The sequence below is a fragment of the Mustelus asterias genome, chromosome 18 (assembly GCF_964213995.1).
Source record: "Mustelus asterias chromosome 18, sMusAst1.hap1.1, whole genome shotgun sequence".
NCBI lineage: Eukaryota > Metazoa > Chordata > Chondrichthyes > Carcharhiniformes > Triakidae > Mustelus > Mustelus asterias.
In genome coordinates, this window is record NC_135818.1 from 24,000,154 (window position 1) to 24,017,200 (window position 17,047).

At 42.7% G+C, this 17,047-nt stretch overlaps 1 protein-coding gene across 1 annotated transcript in view; it reads right to left on the bottom strand.

Annotated features, from left to right (window-relative positions):
- Window positions 1–17,047, bottom strand: part of LOC144507012 (neutral alpha-glucosidase C-like) — a 116,137-nt gene that overhangs the window by 52,465 nt on the left and 46,625 nt on the right. Inside the window, exons 8-11 of the mRNA XM_078233547.1 lie at window positions 14,174–14,270; window positions 12,268–12,448; window positions 9,063–9,216; window positions 6,139–6,374 (exon numbers count right to left, since the gene is read on the bottom strand). Coding sequence (XP_078089673.1) covers window positions 6,139–6,374; window positions 9,063–9,216; window positions 12,268–12,448; window positions 14,174–14,270 — 668 coding nt within the window. The remainder of the gene's footprint in view (window positions 1–6,138; window positions 6,375–9,062; window positions 9,217–12,267; window positions 12,449–14,173; window positions 14,271–17,047) is intronic.

The window sequence follows — 17,047 nt, forward strand, 5'->3', positions numbered from 1 at the left end:
ACTGAACCATCTGGTTTCATAACAGGTACAATTGGGGTAACCCAGTCACTCATTGTAACCGGTGTTTGCACACCAGTGTTAACAAGTCATACTAACTCTTCAAACTTGAGACAAATTACATTTGCACTGTTCTTGCTTTGAGACTTTTTGGTTAACTACTCAGTTTTATCTTGAGTTTTACTTGTGCTCCCTTCATTTAGTCAAATGTCTCTTCAAATACACTCTTGTATTCATTCAGAAGGTGCCGTAAGTCTGTTTTGGCATCGACCAGTCTCTTGGCAGCACTCCATGATCTCCCAAATAGAGCTTGAAAACTACCTACTAATGGTGAGGCAGTTCTGCTGTTTACCCACCTAACTCTACATTGACCATGATGTAACTGTTTAATGGCACAATCTCTTCCATGTATGTCCTTAAAATCACATCAATTGGCTTTAAAGGAAGATGCCTCATCTTTTGTGGTATGTAGTCTCAGGAATTAAAGATATTCGCAGCACCAGTACCAACCTCCATCCTAATAGGTTGTCCACTTAACTTTAGAATGACCCAGAATCGATGTGATTCACCCTGTATAGATAAGAAGTTCAGTTGGAGCTCTTCAGCATATTACTGGACATTCTCTTCTTCACAGCTGTAATCTTTTCTTTCCATGTTGTAAATTCTCTTTGTAGAATGCAACTTGTTCTTCTTCTTGAAGGTACCCAGATTCTTCTTCTGAATATCCTTCTCAGGGGAACTCAGTCAAGCCCTACAAGATTTCGCAATGTGACCTGTTTTGCCACAATTCTTGCATTTACTATCTTTGCTCCAGCATTTATCTGCTGAATGGCCCATTTTGGCATATCATTGCTAATTTGACTTCTTATGGGCAGTTCTCAACTTATGGAATTTCACTCCTGCACCAAATTGTGAAGCCTTTTGAGCAGCCAGTTCCATCGACACTACAATTTCTACTGTGGTCTTTAAAGTCAAAACATGTTCAGCAAGCAATCTTCTTTGGATAGTTTAATTTTGGAGACCACAAACTGACGACCTCAAAGCGGATCTTCTAATGAATCACCAAACTCACATTGTTGTGCCAGCCTTTTTGAGGTCACCACAAATTGAGCAATGCTTTCGCCTTGATTCCTTCAATGGAACCTCAACCGTTCCGCGATAATCAGTGGCTTTGGAGAGTAACACTCTTCAAGAATGTTTGTCATGTCATCATACATTTGGTTCCTGGGCTTTGCTGGATGAACGAAGTTCCAGAGCAAATTGAAGGTTTTATTTCTTATTGTCCTGAGAAAAGGTGGTAGAGAGCAACTCATTTACAATTTTAATTGCTTATACAGTACTGAAAACACTGTGCATAAGAACTCCATGATTCATTTTCCTAAATGAAAGGACGCATGGCTTCTAATTGATCCACCATCTCTCTTGCAGGTACTAGTGACCCGAGAATGCTCAGTACATGTTTTTTTACTGACTTCTCAGTACACCCCTTTTTTTACTCTGGAGACCGTTGGCTTGATATATTTCTCTTTTCAAACGGCTGTAGCTATATAACAAAGCATCCCTTTTTAAATATGCCAGATACTGTCTGGAATCTCACTCTTCTCTGATCGGAAAAACGCAAGTAGAATTTTTTATCATCTGAATCTAAATAATTGAGATTTCACTGTATACGTTCAAGACACTATGGGTTCTACAGGGATGCTGTCCTGTTTATAATTGCTGCCTGCCTCTTCTAAAGGTGGCTACTCATGCTGGAATCTATTTCCAGTAGAATTGGCCATGCCTGTTCCCTTTCTGAGTGGCCACTTTGAGTCTACTCAAAGAGTGATCAAGGAGGATGTGAGGCCAAGCACCATCCTGCCCTTGGCTAACAACCATACATTCAATCTTTCTAGCATAGACTGCTGAACATTTGTCTAGAGAATACTAAATGAGTTTTGCCCTCAGCAAGAGATATGCTAAGGCCCATTGTAGTGCACCTTGTTCAGTTAGAACAGGAACCCATCATGTGGGTACACACTGCTTCAGTATCTCAAAAGTTATGAATGGTACTGAACTGTTATGATGGCCAAGGGGGTTCATCAGTAGATCTCCCCGTAGGACTTGTACAATACAATCTCTCCTTTGAGGCGACTGGAAGCTCACCCAATAGGGAAGGGGCAGCGGGGAGTTTAACACCAGCTGGCTCTATTCAAGCCTACTCAGGGCTGACCTGCACTCAGTAGTTGCTGAATGGTATTTCGATCACCTTGTAAATAAAGGGTGATCGGTGACAGAAGACCAGCCTGGGTATGATTATTACATTGAGGAAGAGGAGTAAAGCAAGTTTTTTTTTCTTTCCTCTGGACCATCTTTACTGTCAAGACAAGTAATCCTCCTGTAAGAAAAATGCCTCTTTTTGGTGAACTTGAAGCCTATGATGCAAGCACAGAAGACTGGGCCCAATACACAGAGCGAATGCGTTACTTTTTTTGAGCCAATAACATTGAGGGGGACAAGAAGCAGCAAGTCCTGTTGATGGCACGTGGGGTCCCGACCGTCAGTGTAATAAAAAGACTGACTTATCCAGATGCCTCGACTCCAAAACCTTTAATGAATTGGTGGACTTGGTTAAAGGCTATTATGACCGAAAACCTTCCATAATATTCTAGTGATACGCCTTTAACATGGCAGGGCGAACCCTGAGTAATCTGTCACCGGATTTCTGACCAGGTTACGAAAATTGGCAGAGCACTTTGAATTTGGGCCAGGCCTGAACATGTTGTGAGATAGACTGGTCTGTGGAATTAACAATGTGACAGTCCAAAAGAAATTATTGACGGAACCCAATTTGGATCTAAAGAAGGCCAACATTTCAAGTCTGGATGACCCTTCATCGTCTGTAAAACACCCCATCGTCGTTCAGATGAAGGGTCATCCAGACTCAAAATGTTGGCTCTATTCTCTGTCCACAGATGCTCTCAGACCTGCTGAGATTTTCCAGCATTTTCTGCTTTTGTTAAAGATTCAAGAGCCAGTGTCGGAAGACCAAGTAAGGAAAACAATGGTGTTTCTTATAAGAAAAGAAAATTGGGCAAATCCTCTGAGCTGCAGGCTCCATGCACATTTTTCAATGTGTAGCGGCAGAGCTGGAGTGTCACTGTTGAAAAATGGTGGAAGCACATTCAACTTTCTATGTGAAATGATATGCGCTCTAAGTGTGGCAAAATCTGTGAGAAAGTTAAAAGTGTTGTTAATTGGGGGGATGGTGAAGTTGACACAGCAAATGGAAAACCATAGCATGAAGCAGAAATGACCATTGTGAAAAAGTGGGAGATTCTGCCATCAAGTATGTGCACCATTCTGAAAGCCAAGTAAACATCTTGCAATCATTCAACAAATAGGTATTCTCTCCAGCAAGAAAGAGGATGAGAATGGCTATCTATCCCAACATCAAAAAAGAACTGTCAGCATGGTTCAAGGCAGCCCAAGCAGATATCATGTCCATATCTCAGTAGTCCAAAGATGTGTGGGTTAGGTTGATTGGCCAGGTTAAAAAAAAATTGTCCCTTAGAGTCCTGGGATGCGTAGGTTAGAGGGATTAGCGGGCAAAATGTGTGGGGGTAGGGCCTGGGTGGGATTGTGGTCGGTGCAGACTCGATGGGCCGAATGGCCTCCTTCTGCACTGTAGGGTTTCTATGTTTCTATATCTGGACCAATCCTGCAGGAAAAGAATTGCCATTGTGAAGAAGCTGGGACACGGAGTTCACCTGAAGCGAGGACAGCTGAACTGATTCAAGACAAGGCACAACATCGTCTTCCACATGCTAAGTGGTCAGGGTGCTGCCATTACAACAGCAATGGCAGGTGACTAGCTTCAAAATGGTCTTGTCTACATTTTGAACGAATATGCAAAGCGATATTTTAAAGTGGACGAAACTGGACTATTTTACCATCATTTGACATAACATTTTTTGATGTTTAAGGAAGACACGTGAAACGTTGAAAAGCAGAGCAAGGGGTGTATCACTCCTAGGATCTGCACCAAAATGGATGGCAGTGAAAAACTGTCGATTCTTGTGACACAGAAGTCCAAAAAGCCACAGTGCTTTGTGTAAATCAAGGCATTACACACACAGTATGAGACGAATAAAACCCCCTAAACAACCTCCAACATTTTTGAGGCATGGGTCAGGAAAGTGGACCCTGACATCACTGGCCTGAAGAATATTAAAACTGATGTTCTTGCCTTCCAACACCATGGCCAAGCTCCAGCCAATGAATCAAGGATGATTAGACACTTCAAAATCCACGACCCAAGCTGATCTTTCAGCTTATCAATGTCATCAATCCCACTGCGATAGAGGCCACGCTGATGCTGAAAAGGGATGGAAGATGGTGAAGGAAGCCACAATCACAAACTGCTTTAACTACACTGGGTTCAAACAGCGTACAGCTGGAAAAGACAATGTGAACAAGGAGGAGGCGGATGAGGCCAACCATCCCGATAATGAGGCACTTTTTGCTTGCCCCCTGGAGGCTGGGATGGAGATTCCAGCAGAGACAATGGAAAATTATGCAGAGGTGGATGATGCCATACAATACATGAAGGTACTGACAGACAACACTATCATAGATGCAGTACGTTCTTCAGCTGAGGAGCCCGATGACCCTGAAGATTCTGAATGAATGCCCATCTGTGCACTTGCCTGTTACCCTACCGATGCCATTAAGGCCATAGCAATGCTACAGGATTTCAAATCGCAACATGAAAACATTCCAAAAACATGTCTGACTGCATTGATAACATGGTGGACTGTATTGCACATATCGGAAAATGACACATTAAGGAGAAAAAGATTAGAGTTTTCCTGGTGCTAATCTCAGCTTTTTCAAGGCCATCTCCCAGCTTTTTTTATGGCCAACATATGGTATACTGTGAACAAATGGAATAAAGATTTTTAAAGTTCTTTTACTGTATTTTACTGTGCGTTTTTTTATTTGGCATTTGAATCTGAAATTAAAAGAGTAATAAGTATTAGAATGACTCAATATGTAGTATTTCAAATGCGGTGCAGACTGCAATTGTAGGCTGTAGCAGGGGATATGGAAACCCCTGTTTTCTGACATTATTAAAACAAAGAAGATTAGTTTAAAATAGGGACCACAGTATGCCTTATATGTATTAAATGTATCACAATGTGCCTCACTTATATGCCACGAAAGTATTTTCTGTATATATATATATATATATGTATATATATGTATAATATAGCACATATATAATTATTTTTGAAGAAGTATTATAGATTTAAACTGTATTTTTGTATTTTATTGTAAGCTTTAGCCAATGAGCAGTTTACCCCTTGGCAAAATGGGGAATAGGTTTAAGCAGACAGACCAAATTCTTTTGGAATAAGGAAATATCGAGTAGTATACCCTATTATCAGAGGCAGGCCAGGCAGCTGTAATACCAAGGTTTTTGAAGTGAATAGAAAGATTCAGCTTCTAGCTGCAATGGATAGCTGCGAATGTAGCCTCTACTGATAAGGGGGCAGGAAAACAGATGGGGAAAATGACTCCCTTATTCTCAGTGTGGCAGGTGTTAGTGGCGACCCTGGAACCTACCTGATTTGCGTAGGTAAAGTTACTAGGCAACGAGGAGAAAAAGTGAATTCCTAATTCTGCTAGAGGGTAGAATGCTATTGGCCGAAGTAACTGAAGTATATTAATGTAATTGGACCATCCAGTTTGGATGACAGGTGGGGCGGGAAGATCAAATCTTCAGAAATGCATATCTGTTGTGCCCTTGTGATGTAACATCAGAGAGAAGCTAAAATCCTCTGACCATCTCTCTCTCAATACATGATGGTTCAATAAAATGTGTTTTAACTGCATACTGTCTTTCGCAAGTCTTTGTGTTTTCTGTGTTCGGCTGAATACAAGACTCCTCGGGGTTAACCTGAAAAATTCCCTTTACATAGACATATCTACTTCCAGAGATATAACCATGTGGAAAATTGGGCCTCTTCAGCTACCACGAAGCTCAGCTTAACCCAAGTTTAAAGCCAGCTCCACTGGGTTTTGACTCACTGAGAGTTTACTATATCTTTCTAGCATCCGTATACAGTGTACTGGCCTGCTGTATTCTGCCACACTCACCTTCCGATCTTTAGCTCGTAGGTGCTCTTGCATTTCCAGAGGGCTGGGAAATTTTGTCCTGTCCCAGGTGAAATAGCGTTTCCCTTCAGTGTGGTCAATGTCAAGCCAAATGACATCATAAGGAATGTCATTTACATCAAAGCCAGCATCTACTTGTTTAACGTCATTTTCATCCTTGTAGCTATAGCGGCACTGGTGGTGACCCAGTGCAAACAGAGGAGGAAGTGCCTGAGGACCTGGAAGCCAAGGGGAACATTATTCCGCAATCTAACAAGGAAAACACCTTTTGCAGTCTTTGTAAGAAATGATCAACTCCCCTAACTACTGAGTTGATAAAGACAGCACTACCTCTGCTATCGAACCAAACAAACCAGAGGATGCCAAGTCTAACTCCCCTATATTCTGAGCTTTCTGCTAGTAGCTGGGGTTCCATGTTGATCTCAATCTCTTTGGGCTAAGAAGAGGAACATCAGCCAAGAACTTACCTGTTCAAATCAATCCAATAACTCCAATTAGAAATGATGTGGAGTTCTGGTCTTGGACTAGGGTGGGCACAGTAAGAAGTCTCACAACTTCAGGTTAAAGTCCAACAGGTTTATTTGGTATCACAAGCTTTCGGAGCACTGCTCCTTCATCAGGTGAGTGGAGAGTTGGGTTCACAAACAGGGCATATATAGACAAAGACTCAATTGCAAGATAATGGTTGGAATGTCAGTCTTTTCAGGTAATCAAGTCTTTACAGGTACAGACAATGCACGTGGAGAGAGGTTTTAATCACAGGTTGAAGAGATGCGAATCGTCTCATGCCAGGACAGTTAGTAGGATTTTGCAAGCCCAGGCCAAAGAGTGGGGGTTACACATGGTGTGACATGAACCCACGATCCCAGTTGAGGCCATCCTCATGCGTGCGGAACTTGGCTATCAGTTTCTACTCAGCGATTCGGCGTTGTCATGTGTCTTGAAGGCCGCCTTGGAGAACGCTTACCTGAAGATTGGAGGCTGAATGCCCGTGACCGCTGAAGTGTTCCCCGACAGCAAGGGATTGTCGAGCAGTGTCCATTCATCCGTTGTCGTAGTGTGTGCATGGTCTCGCCGATGTGCCATGCCTCAGGACATCCTTTCCTGCAGCGTATGAGGTAGACAACGTTGGCCGAGTTGCATGTGTATGCCGTGTACCTGGTGAATGGTGTTCTCACGTGTGGTGATGGCATCTGTATCAATAATCCAGCACATCCTGCAGAGGTTGTTGTGGCAGGGTTGTGTGGTGTCGTGGTCGCTGTTCTCCTGTAGGCTGGGTAGTTTGCTGCGAACAATGGTCTGTTTGAGGTTGCGCGGTTGCCCTTGTAAAAACAGGATATGGTGCTCAACTCATCAATTGACAGTTCCAATGCACCACAGCGAAAAACCGCACCAACCTCCTCAGAAGACAAACACGAGACACGACCAAGAGAGTACCCTTCGTCGTCCAGTACCTCCCCAGAGTGGAGAAGCTACGATATCTTCTTCTGAGTCTTCAACATGTCATCGATGAAGACAAACATCTCGCCAAGGCCATCCCCACACCCCCACTACTTGCCTTCAAACAACCGCGCAACCTCAAACAGACCATTGTTCACAGCAAACTACGCAGCCTTCAGGAGAACAGCAATCATGACATCACACAACCCTGCCACAGCAACCTCGGCAAGATGTGCTGGATCATCGACACGTGAGAACACCATCCACCAGGTACACAGTACACACTCATGCGACTCGGCCAACGTTGTCTACCTCATATGCTGCAGGAAAGGATGTCCCGAGGCATGGTACATCGGCAGACGCTACGACAATGGATGAACAGACACCGCTCGACAATCACCAGACAGGAGTGTTCTCTTCCTGTCGGGGAACACTTAAGCAGTCAAGGGCATTCAGCCTCCGATCTTCGGGTAAGCGTTCTCCAAGGCGGCCTTCAAGACACATGACAACTCAGAAACGCCGAGCAGAAACTGATAGCCAAGTTTCGCGCACATGAGGACGGCCTCAACCGGGATCTTGGGTTCATGTCACACTACGTGTAACTCCCACCATTTGGCCTGGGCTTGCAAAATCCTACTAACTGTCCTGGCTTGAGACAATTCACACCTCTTTAACCTGTGATTAAATCTCTCTCCACTCACATTGTCTGTACCTGTAAAGACTTGATTACCTGTAAAGACTTGCATTTCAACATTATCCTGCAATTGAGTTTGTGTCTATACATGCCCTGTTTGTGAACCCAACTCTCCACTCACCTGAAGGAGCAGTGCTCCAAAAGCTCGTTGGGTGAGGACAAAATTGAATTCAACTGCTGAAAACATTCAGTAGCTCAGGCAGCATCTATAGAGTGATTCTGTTACATTCAATAGAAGTGGAAGAAGTTAGGGATGTCTTTATTTCAGATTTCTTTGATTTTATATTAAGTCATGTGTATTGCCCCACACAGACCACTTGTCACATCTTCCTATTCACTTCCTCTCGATTCAAACATGTAGAACAGCCATCTGGGCAAGGTACACAAAGACATTTTGCACCTACAAATCTATATCCCAATGTGAAACAAAAGCTTCAGCAAAAGAGGAAAGACAGGAAAACGGGAATGACTAGAGAAACAAAAACTGTTACTCACTGGTTGTTGGAAATCAATTAATGTGAATTTACTAAAAATATTAAATCTCCAGGAACAGTAGTGCGATATAACTGAATAATTATAACGCATTATCAGGTTCCCAAATATATTCTCTTAGTCTAATAAACTACTGTGTTTTAACATCCTGTGTGTAAATAACACAGTTACACTCAGAAACAAAACTGAGAATGTCTTGCTCTACTTATTGCAGTACTTGGTCCTGTTTGGTCTTTGCTTGAAACATATGGTCTTTGCTTATCATCATTCACCCTCATACCTGTCAGGCTTGCGTACTGGTTGAAAACATCAAAAGGACTGGGACCCATCAGAATAAATGTGTCAATTATCCCACTCTCAGACATCCAGCAAACGTCTGTTCTTGGCAACACATCAACATCTGTCTTTAATTTCTTTGTCTTGCCCAATGCACTCTATAAAAAATGTATTTATTTATTAGCTCACTGAGGTCGAACAATGTGAATGTGTTTGGAGATCCTTAAGTATACCTCTGCTCCACTGCCTTCATCCAAATGCTCCTTCACTGTAGAGCAATGTTTGCCAAAAATTCTCACAGCAGTTCGTGACCACTAATTATAATCAGAAACTGTTGCTGCAAGTCCGGCAAATCATGGTTATTTGTGAGCTTGCAGAATGCAAGTTGTATGAGCAGGAAATGGGTTTTCATTTCATATTATCTAAATGTGTGAAAAATGATCAAGAATTGTGGTGGATTATTTATTTGCTCTGGGAATCACTGATCTCTTTATCCCATCATGCAGCACTTTCAACTATATCGCTAGTGAATCTGTGCCCATTTTGTTCAATCCCAGTCACCCAATGCTGCTGGTTGATGGATAAATGCTGGTCAGCAAACTAGAGAAAACTAGCTTTCACTTCAAAGAATACTCCTCTAAAAGTTCAATATTCACTCAGAATTGCACTGAAATGTCAGACTCGATTACTGCTCAGGTCCTTGAATCCAAGATCTTTCGACTCAAGAGATCAGAAGGTAACCACTGAGCCATAACTGAGACATGAATACCTCTAAGAAGAACACAGAGGAATCGGTGGGTACTAGCAAAATTGTGAAGGGCCAAATGTTTTAAAATGTCAAATCTGACCCAGGCAACTTGTTAGATATCTGATTCAGTGGATCAACGTCATTGTTGATATAAGGAACATCTCGTATGGATTTAGAAGGGGAAGGTTCTGCCTGGCAAACTTTCTGTACATTGTTTGTTTTATCTTATCTGCTGCTGCAACCCTCAGCCATACCTTTCTTACCTCTAGACTCAACTATTCTAATGCACTCCTGGCTGGTCTCCCACATTCTACCCTCTATAAACTTGAGGTAATTGAAAATTGCCTGTGTTTTAAATTATGGCATGCCCTGTTCCTCTATCATCAGTGTGCTAGCTGCCTTACATTGGCTTCAGGTCAAGCAATGCCTTGAGTTTAAAATTCTCAGTCTTCTTTCAAATCCCTCCATGGCTTTGCCGCTCCCTTACTCCAACCCCACAATACTCACAACGAGGATGGCACAGTGGTTAGCACTGTTGCCTCACAGTGCCAGGGACCCGGGTTCGATTCCCGGCTTGGGTCACAGTCTGTGTTGAGTCTGCACATTCTTCCCGTCTCCGTGTGGGTTTCTTCCGGGTGCTCCGGTTTCCTCCCAAAGTCCGAAAGACATGGTGGTTAGGTGCATTGGCCATGCTAAATTCTCCCTCAGTGTATGTTATTAAACTAGAAAGAGTGCAGAAAAGATTTACTAGGATGCTACTGGGACTTGATGGTTTGAGTTATAAGGAGAGGCTGGAAATACTGGGACTTTTTTCTCTGGAGCATAGGAGGCTGTGGGGTGATATTACAGGAGTCTATAAAATAATGAGGGGCACAGATCAGCAGGATAGTCAATATCTTTTCTCAAAGGTAGGGGAGTCTAAAACTAGAGGGCATAGGTTTAAAGTGAGAGGGGAGAGATACAAAAGTGTCCAGAGGGACAATTTCTTCACACAGAGGGTGGGGAGTGTCTGGAACAAGCTGCCAGAGGTAGTAGTACAGGCGGGTACAATTTTGTCTTTTAAAAAGCATTTAAACAGTTACATGGGTAAGATGTGTATAGAGGAATATGGGCCAAATGCAGGCAATTGGGATTAGCTTAGGGGTTTTTAAAAAAAGGGCGGCATGGACAAGTTGGGCCAAAGGGCCTATTTCCATGCTGTAAACCTCTATGACGCTATGTACCTGAACAGGTGCCGGAGTGTGGTGACTAGGGGATTTTCACAGTAATTACGTTACAGTGTTAATGTAAGCCTACTTGTGAAACTGATAAATAAATTTATAAGCACTCCGAGATACCTATGGTCCTCTGATTCGAGCCTCTTGCGCATTCCCAAATATAATTATTACACTATTGGTGGCTACACCTTCTCTGGAATTTCCTCCCAATACCTCTCTGTTCCTCTTCCTCACTTTCCTCCATTAAGAGTTCTTAAAAGCAACCCTTTGACCAAGTTTTTGGTCATCTGACTTAAAATCCTCTTAAATGGCTTGGTGGCATAATTCACTTTATCATACTCATGTGAAGCGGTATGGAATATTTTATGCTAAAGGTGCTATATAAATATAATTTTTTGTTACTGTTGAACTCCAAAAGCCTAGCGAAAGCTGAGGTAAGATTAACCAACAAGAGATTGCCCACTCTGTTCAGAACACTGGGTTAAATAAGGGTTGATGTGGTTGAAAAGGTGTCCAGGCAGACGATACACCCTGTTCAACTGAAAGGTAGGCAAAAGGCCATCGTTTTCCCTGAAATGGCCGATCCCATTCCAAGATCTGGTCACTGGATCTTGTATTTTGAGTCATAAGATAATGGTTTCAAACTCCACTCCAGACATCTTATATATAGGCGTGTATTTTCCCGTTCCGACCACAATGGGAATCATAGCGGGCAAGGGGCAAGCCATGGAAAGGTCCATTGAGCTCGGGCGGGATTTTCTGGTTTCAGGGCAAGTGCGGCTGAAAAATCCCGCCCATAATCTGGGCTCAGACTCAAAACAGTACTGAGGATGTGGTGTGCAGTTCGGTGTACCATCTTTTACATGATGTACACTACCTCTATCAGGGTATGTAAAATCTTCTTGGTAATTGACAAAGCGAACCAGAGAAGTTCCCCTGATGTCTTGGCCAATGTTGATCCTTTGACCAATACAACAAACACATTTATCTCATTGCTGTTTGTGGTACCTTGCAGTGTGTAAGTTTTCCTTGCTTTGACTACAAGTGACTACACTTCAAAAATACCCACTGGCTGTGAGGCGCTTTAGAGACATCCTGAGGTGATGAAAAGCACAATTTAAAGCCAGGTTTTTCTTCTTTATGGTATTTTCCTCAAAATGGAACATTACACCTGACACGAAACAGTATCCATTGGAACACCCATCAATGATCATATAACACATATGCACAGCATATGTACCCACCTTTCTTTCTGTGTTCATGCTGATATCCACCAATGTCTCAGAAGCATTCAGCCAGAAAATTCCCATAGTTTGCTTTGGTTTGTGTGCAAGGAGAAGAGGTACAGAACCATATACACTCCTCCGGCTGTACAGTTTACACGCAAATATATCCAGGTTATAGAGCCTGTAGGGTTCTTCCTGACTGCAAAGATAAAGATCAATAAACCAATAATTTGGAAAATAAGCAAAATACTGCAGTTGCTGGAATCTGAAACAAGAACAGAGGATGCCAGAAATATTCAGCAGGTTTGGCAGCATCCGTAGGGAGAGAGAATAGAGTTAATGTTTTGAGTCTGTTTGGTTCTTTATCAGAACGAATGAGATATTAAACTGTAGCTATTAGAGATTGCAACAAGAGGCAGCAGGATCTTCTGGTCCCACCATTGTCAATGGGCCTCCCCTTTGAATGCACCCCTCGCCACCAGGAAACCATTGGCAGGACCAGAAGATCTTACCGGTGTGAGCGGCCTATATGTCTAGTGCCCATGACTCACTGCAGCTGTGCATTAATCACTTCCCAGAGAATCAGTTTGGAGAGAAGCATGTAATTGACTCATACAAATCAGGACTCAACCCGATGTTCAGATTGGTCCAAATCTCAGCTGGGATTTTATATAGTGAGGGGGGGGGGGGGGGGGGGGGGGGCTCCCTGATTGGGGGGCTCCCTGATTGGGCAGACAGTTAGAACCAATCTTTTTGGGCCAACCAAATAAACTAAAACAAATTAACAAGGGAACAAATTAAAAGGGGCAGCTCCCAAAAGGAAGGGAACCACCCAAAACAAAAGACAAGGTGGAAAGGAAACTTAAAACATCAAATTAAAATGTGATTAAAGGGGTCAATAATGCACCCTAGTCCATGCGCTACACAGCAGGCATGGAAAGCATTAACAGTGCCCTTGGTCACCACATGCTCCCTCTCCACGGACACCCAGCCGCGAATATAGCCACGGTAGAGGGGCAGACAGTCAGGTCGGATGACCCCCTCGGTTGCCTGCTACCTGGACCTGTTTGTGGCAAGTTTTGCCAAGCCCAGGAGCAGGTTCACGAGGAGGTCCTCCTCCTTCACCACCCCCCTCCGCACCAGGTGTCCGTAGATCAGGAGTGCGGGACTGAAGTTCAAGCAAAACATCAACAAAAGGTTTTTGAGGAAACTAAAAAGGTCGATAACACTCAACATAGACACGGCTCACGGACTCCACAAGGTTGCAAAAAGGGCAGGTCGCTTGGGAGTCCGTGAACCAATTTAACTGTTTATTGTACAGAACTGCCATATGCACCACCCTCCACCCCAGGTCCCGAAGATAGTGAGGGAGGATCCCTCCATAGAGGGACCTCCACTGGGGACCTCCGCTGCTTAGCAACCTCTCTGGAAAAGCCGTGATTGGCCTATGACAACCATTGTTAATACTCACACATATAACATGGTTAATTGGGGGAGGAAACAGAGGATGACTAGCACCAATGGAATTGTACTCGGCAGGAGTAAGCATCTTCAAGAGAGGAGAACACCTGGAGGGGTTAAAGCAAAGGAAGTTGGATTGCAACTCAACCAGCAATCTGCCAACTGACATCTACAGCTCTGCTCCCTGCCCAAAGGTAAATCAATCATTAACTCAAACTCTTTGTTTTTTATGAGTTATATAGAATACTAAATTTCAATGAATCCCAATTCCAGAAACATTCTATTTGACAATATTCAATCTTTATGAGCAGAGAAAAGCTGTTAAGTTAGCCCCGACTAGTTTTGATTAATTCATTGCAAATTGAACTAGGGCAGATCCTGCAGATGGTTCTGGGAGAATCTGCTGGATAGGCAGTCATTACTGCTATAAGACTCATAGATACGCCGCTGTGGCAATTCCCACCTTGTAGTCTTCAGTCGCAAATTTTCTGTGTGCTCTGGAATTCCGTACACATGCTCGAACCCATGCAGCGAAAAATCCAATCCAATGGATGTTGGGCCTATTAATGAAGAAAATTATTGTAAGGGAATTCAGACTTTTTAAAAAGCCTCTATCCATTTGTTTGTTTTTTTAAAAATTCACTTTCTCCCAAAACAAAAACCTTTCGTTCCAGAAGACAGAGCCCCAAGCTGTCCCTGCCCAGAAAGGTATCCATATTTTCCTCCTATTCCAACAGACCTCATTAGACTTGACTCCTCAATATAGGGACCCATGCTCCCTCTACATCCTCTTACCCAGCTTGTAACTTCTCCTTAGCCCAATGTTTATCTTTGTCACCAACTGCACTTGCTGTTCCACCCCCCCTCCCCCCCATAATCAAAAGAACAGCTTTGAACCTTTTTAAAACCCTCATGGTTGATCTCAAAGTAATTTCCAACCACTACCCACTTCTGCTGCTCTTGTCCTTCCTGGTGGTAGAGGTTTGGAAGGTGCAGTCAAAGCAGCCATGATTTTATGCTACAGTGCATCTTGCAGATGGTACATGCTGCTGCCACTGTGCCTCAGTAACAAAGGAAGTGAGTGATGCATTCTCAACATCTACTCTGGACCCTATGAAATCTCATAGCATCAGGGACAAACATGAGCAAGGAAATCTGCTGCTGATTACTTTATGTGGGCACAGACTGCTAGACTATCTGAAAAGTTGTGAAAGAGTTTGAATATAAGAAACATCCTCACTTTTGATCTTATGAAGGAGATAAGGTCACTGATGAAGTAGCTGAAGATGTTTGGGCCTCGGATACTACCCTGAGGAATTCCTGCAGCAATGTCCCAATGTATATATTTCATGCAGTAGCTTCTGCACAAGAACATAAGAAACAGGATGGAAGTAGACCTTATGGCCCTTGGGGCCAACTTTACCATTCGACAAAATGAGGCCTGATCCTCAGCCTGCTACCAAATCCCTTGATTCCCTGAGAAATCAAACATCCGTCTTTCTCAACCTTAAATATATTCAACAATGGAACAGTCACAACCCTCTCAGTTCGAGAATGCCAAGGATTCACAGTCCTTTAAGTGGCAAAATTCCTCCTCATTTCTGTTTAATATGTTGTTTGTATTCTTCAAGAACATGTTCTGAATTGTAAGCGTATTCATTTGTACTGTTTGCAGCTATTCAGAAGCTAAAGGGTTTTTAAAAAGCATGTTTATCACAAAGCTACTGCTTGCCGTTTGATGCCAACATGGACCTCAGTGTCACAAGTACAGCAAATGACACAAAAATGTCACCAGCGAGCTAAAGATTAGATGGTCAGGCCACACATATGTAAGGGGTCAGATATAGCTAGCTTACATGTAGGCAGACATGGAAACTGTAATAAAGTATGGACCTGGAAGACCTCAACACACAGGAAGAGGAACCAGAGAAGAGAAGGCATCTGAGAAAACCGAAGACAATGTCACCTGTGTCCAGGCAGCTGCGAGGACAAGAATCGAAAACTAGACTAGTGTCGCCTTTTAAGTATTTTGTTCAGTTATTTACTTAACAAATTCTGTTAACTTGTTGCACCAAAATCATTCTCTGCTGCCTTTTTGCCTCAACCCATGAGGTCAATTAAGGTCAGGGGAATTTACAGATCAGTGTATTTGGATTTCCAAAAGGCATCCTTGAGGTACCAAATGAAAGGTTACGCAATGCAATAGCTCCTGATTGGTGTTAAACATTAGCATGATTGAAGGATTGGTTAACAGGCAACAAAAAGTTGAGACAGATAGGTCATTTTCAGCTTGCAAACTGTATCTAGTGGACCTCCCGAAAGAGTTAAAAATCATACAAGTTTAAAATCACATTGGCTGCTAAAATTCTCTAACTCAGAGAAACTCCTAATAAGAAACCATTTGCCTTAGATACAGATAATAGTCAAGGACGTGTATTAATTATAAGGGAGGCTTTCTTCACACAATGTGCATACAAGAATCCAACTGAACACTGTACGGCTGCAGTTCATGTAATCACTGATCAAACATATTATCATTCTTATGTCTGGAAGTTAGTCGATAAATAGGATGAAATAAGAGCTTGGTGATATTATAACTAAGTAGCCATGCTCAAATTGTATACTCATATGTTATACATTATGTAATCCCAATTATTAGTTGTGAATGGACATAGATTCTTTTTAAACAAATGTGCACCTTTGATTGGTAGATGTTAATTGCTTGTAGTTGTCAAAGAGTATAACTGTCATTGTACCGCCTTATTTGAGAAGTCTGTAAACCCCGAGTGGCTGGCAGGCTTCCTTGCTATAACTCGAATAAAGATTTCTTGAATTCTGAGTGTCCCCTGGTCAGTTACGAGGATAGTCAAACAGCTGTGAAACTCCCGCAACAGTGCCATAGGCACCTGTGCTGGAGCCTCAAATATTCACATTCTGTACTAATGAATTGGATAAAGAAACCGACTGCATTGTACCCAAATTCACTGACAACATAAAGATAGTTGGAAAGCAAACTGTGAGAATTATAAAGCAAACTGTGAGAATTATAAAAAGAGTCTGCAAAGGAATATAAATTGGTGAAGTGAATGGATAAAAATTAGGTAGATGGGAAAATGTGAGCTTGTCCATTATGACAGGGAGAATTGAAAAATAGAATATTATTTAAATGGAGAGATCACAGAATGCAGTACAGAGGAATCTGGGTGTCCTCGTACATGAATCACAAAATGTTAGCATGCAAGCATAGCAAGTAATCAGGAAGTCAAAAGGCCTTTGACAAGGTGCCTCACGGGAGACTGCTGAGTAAAATAAGGGCCCATGGTATTCGAGGCAAGGT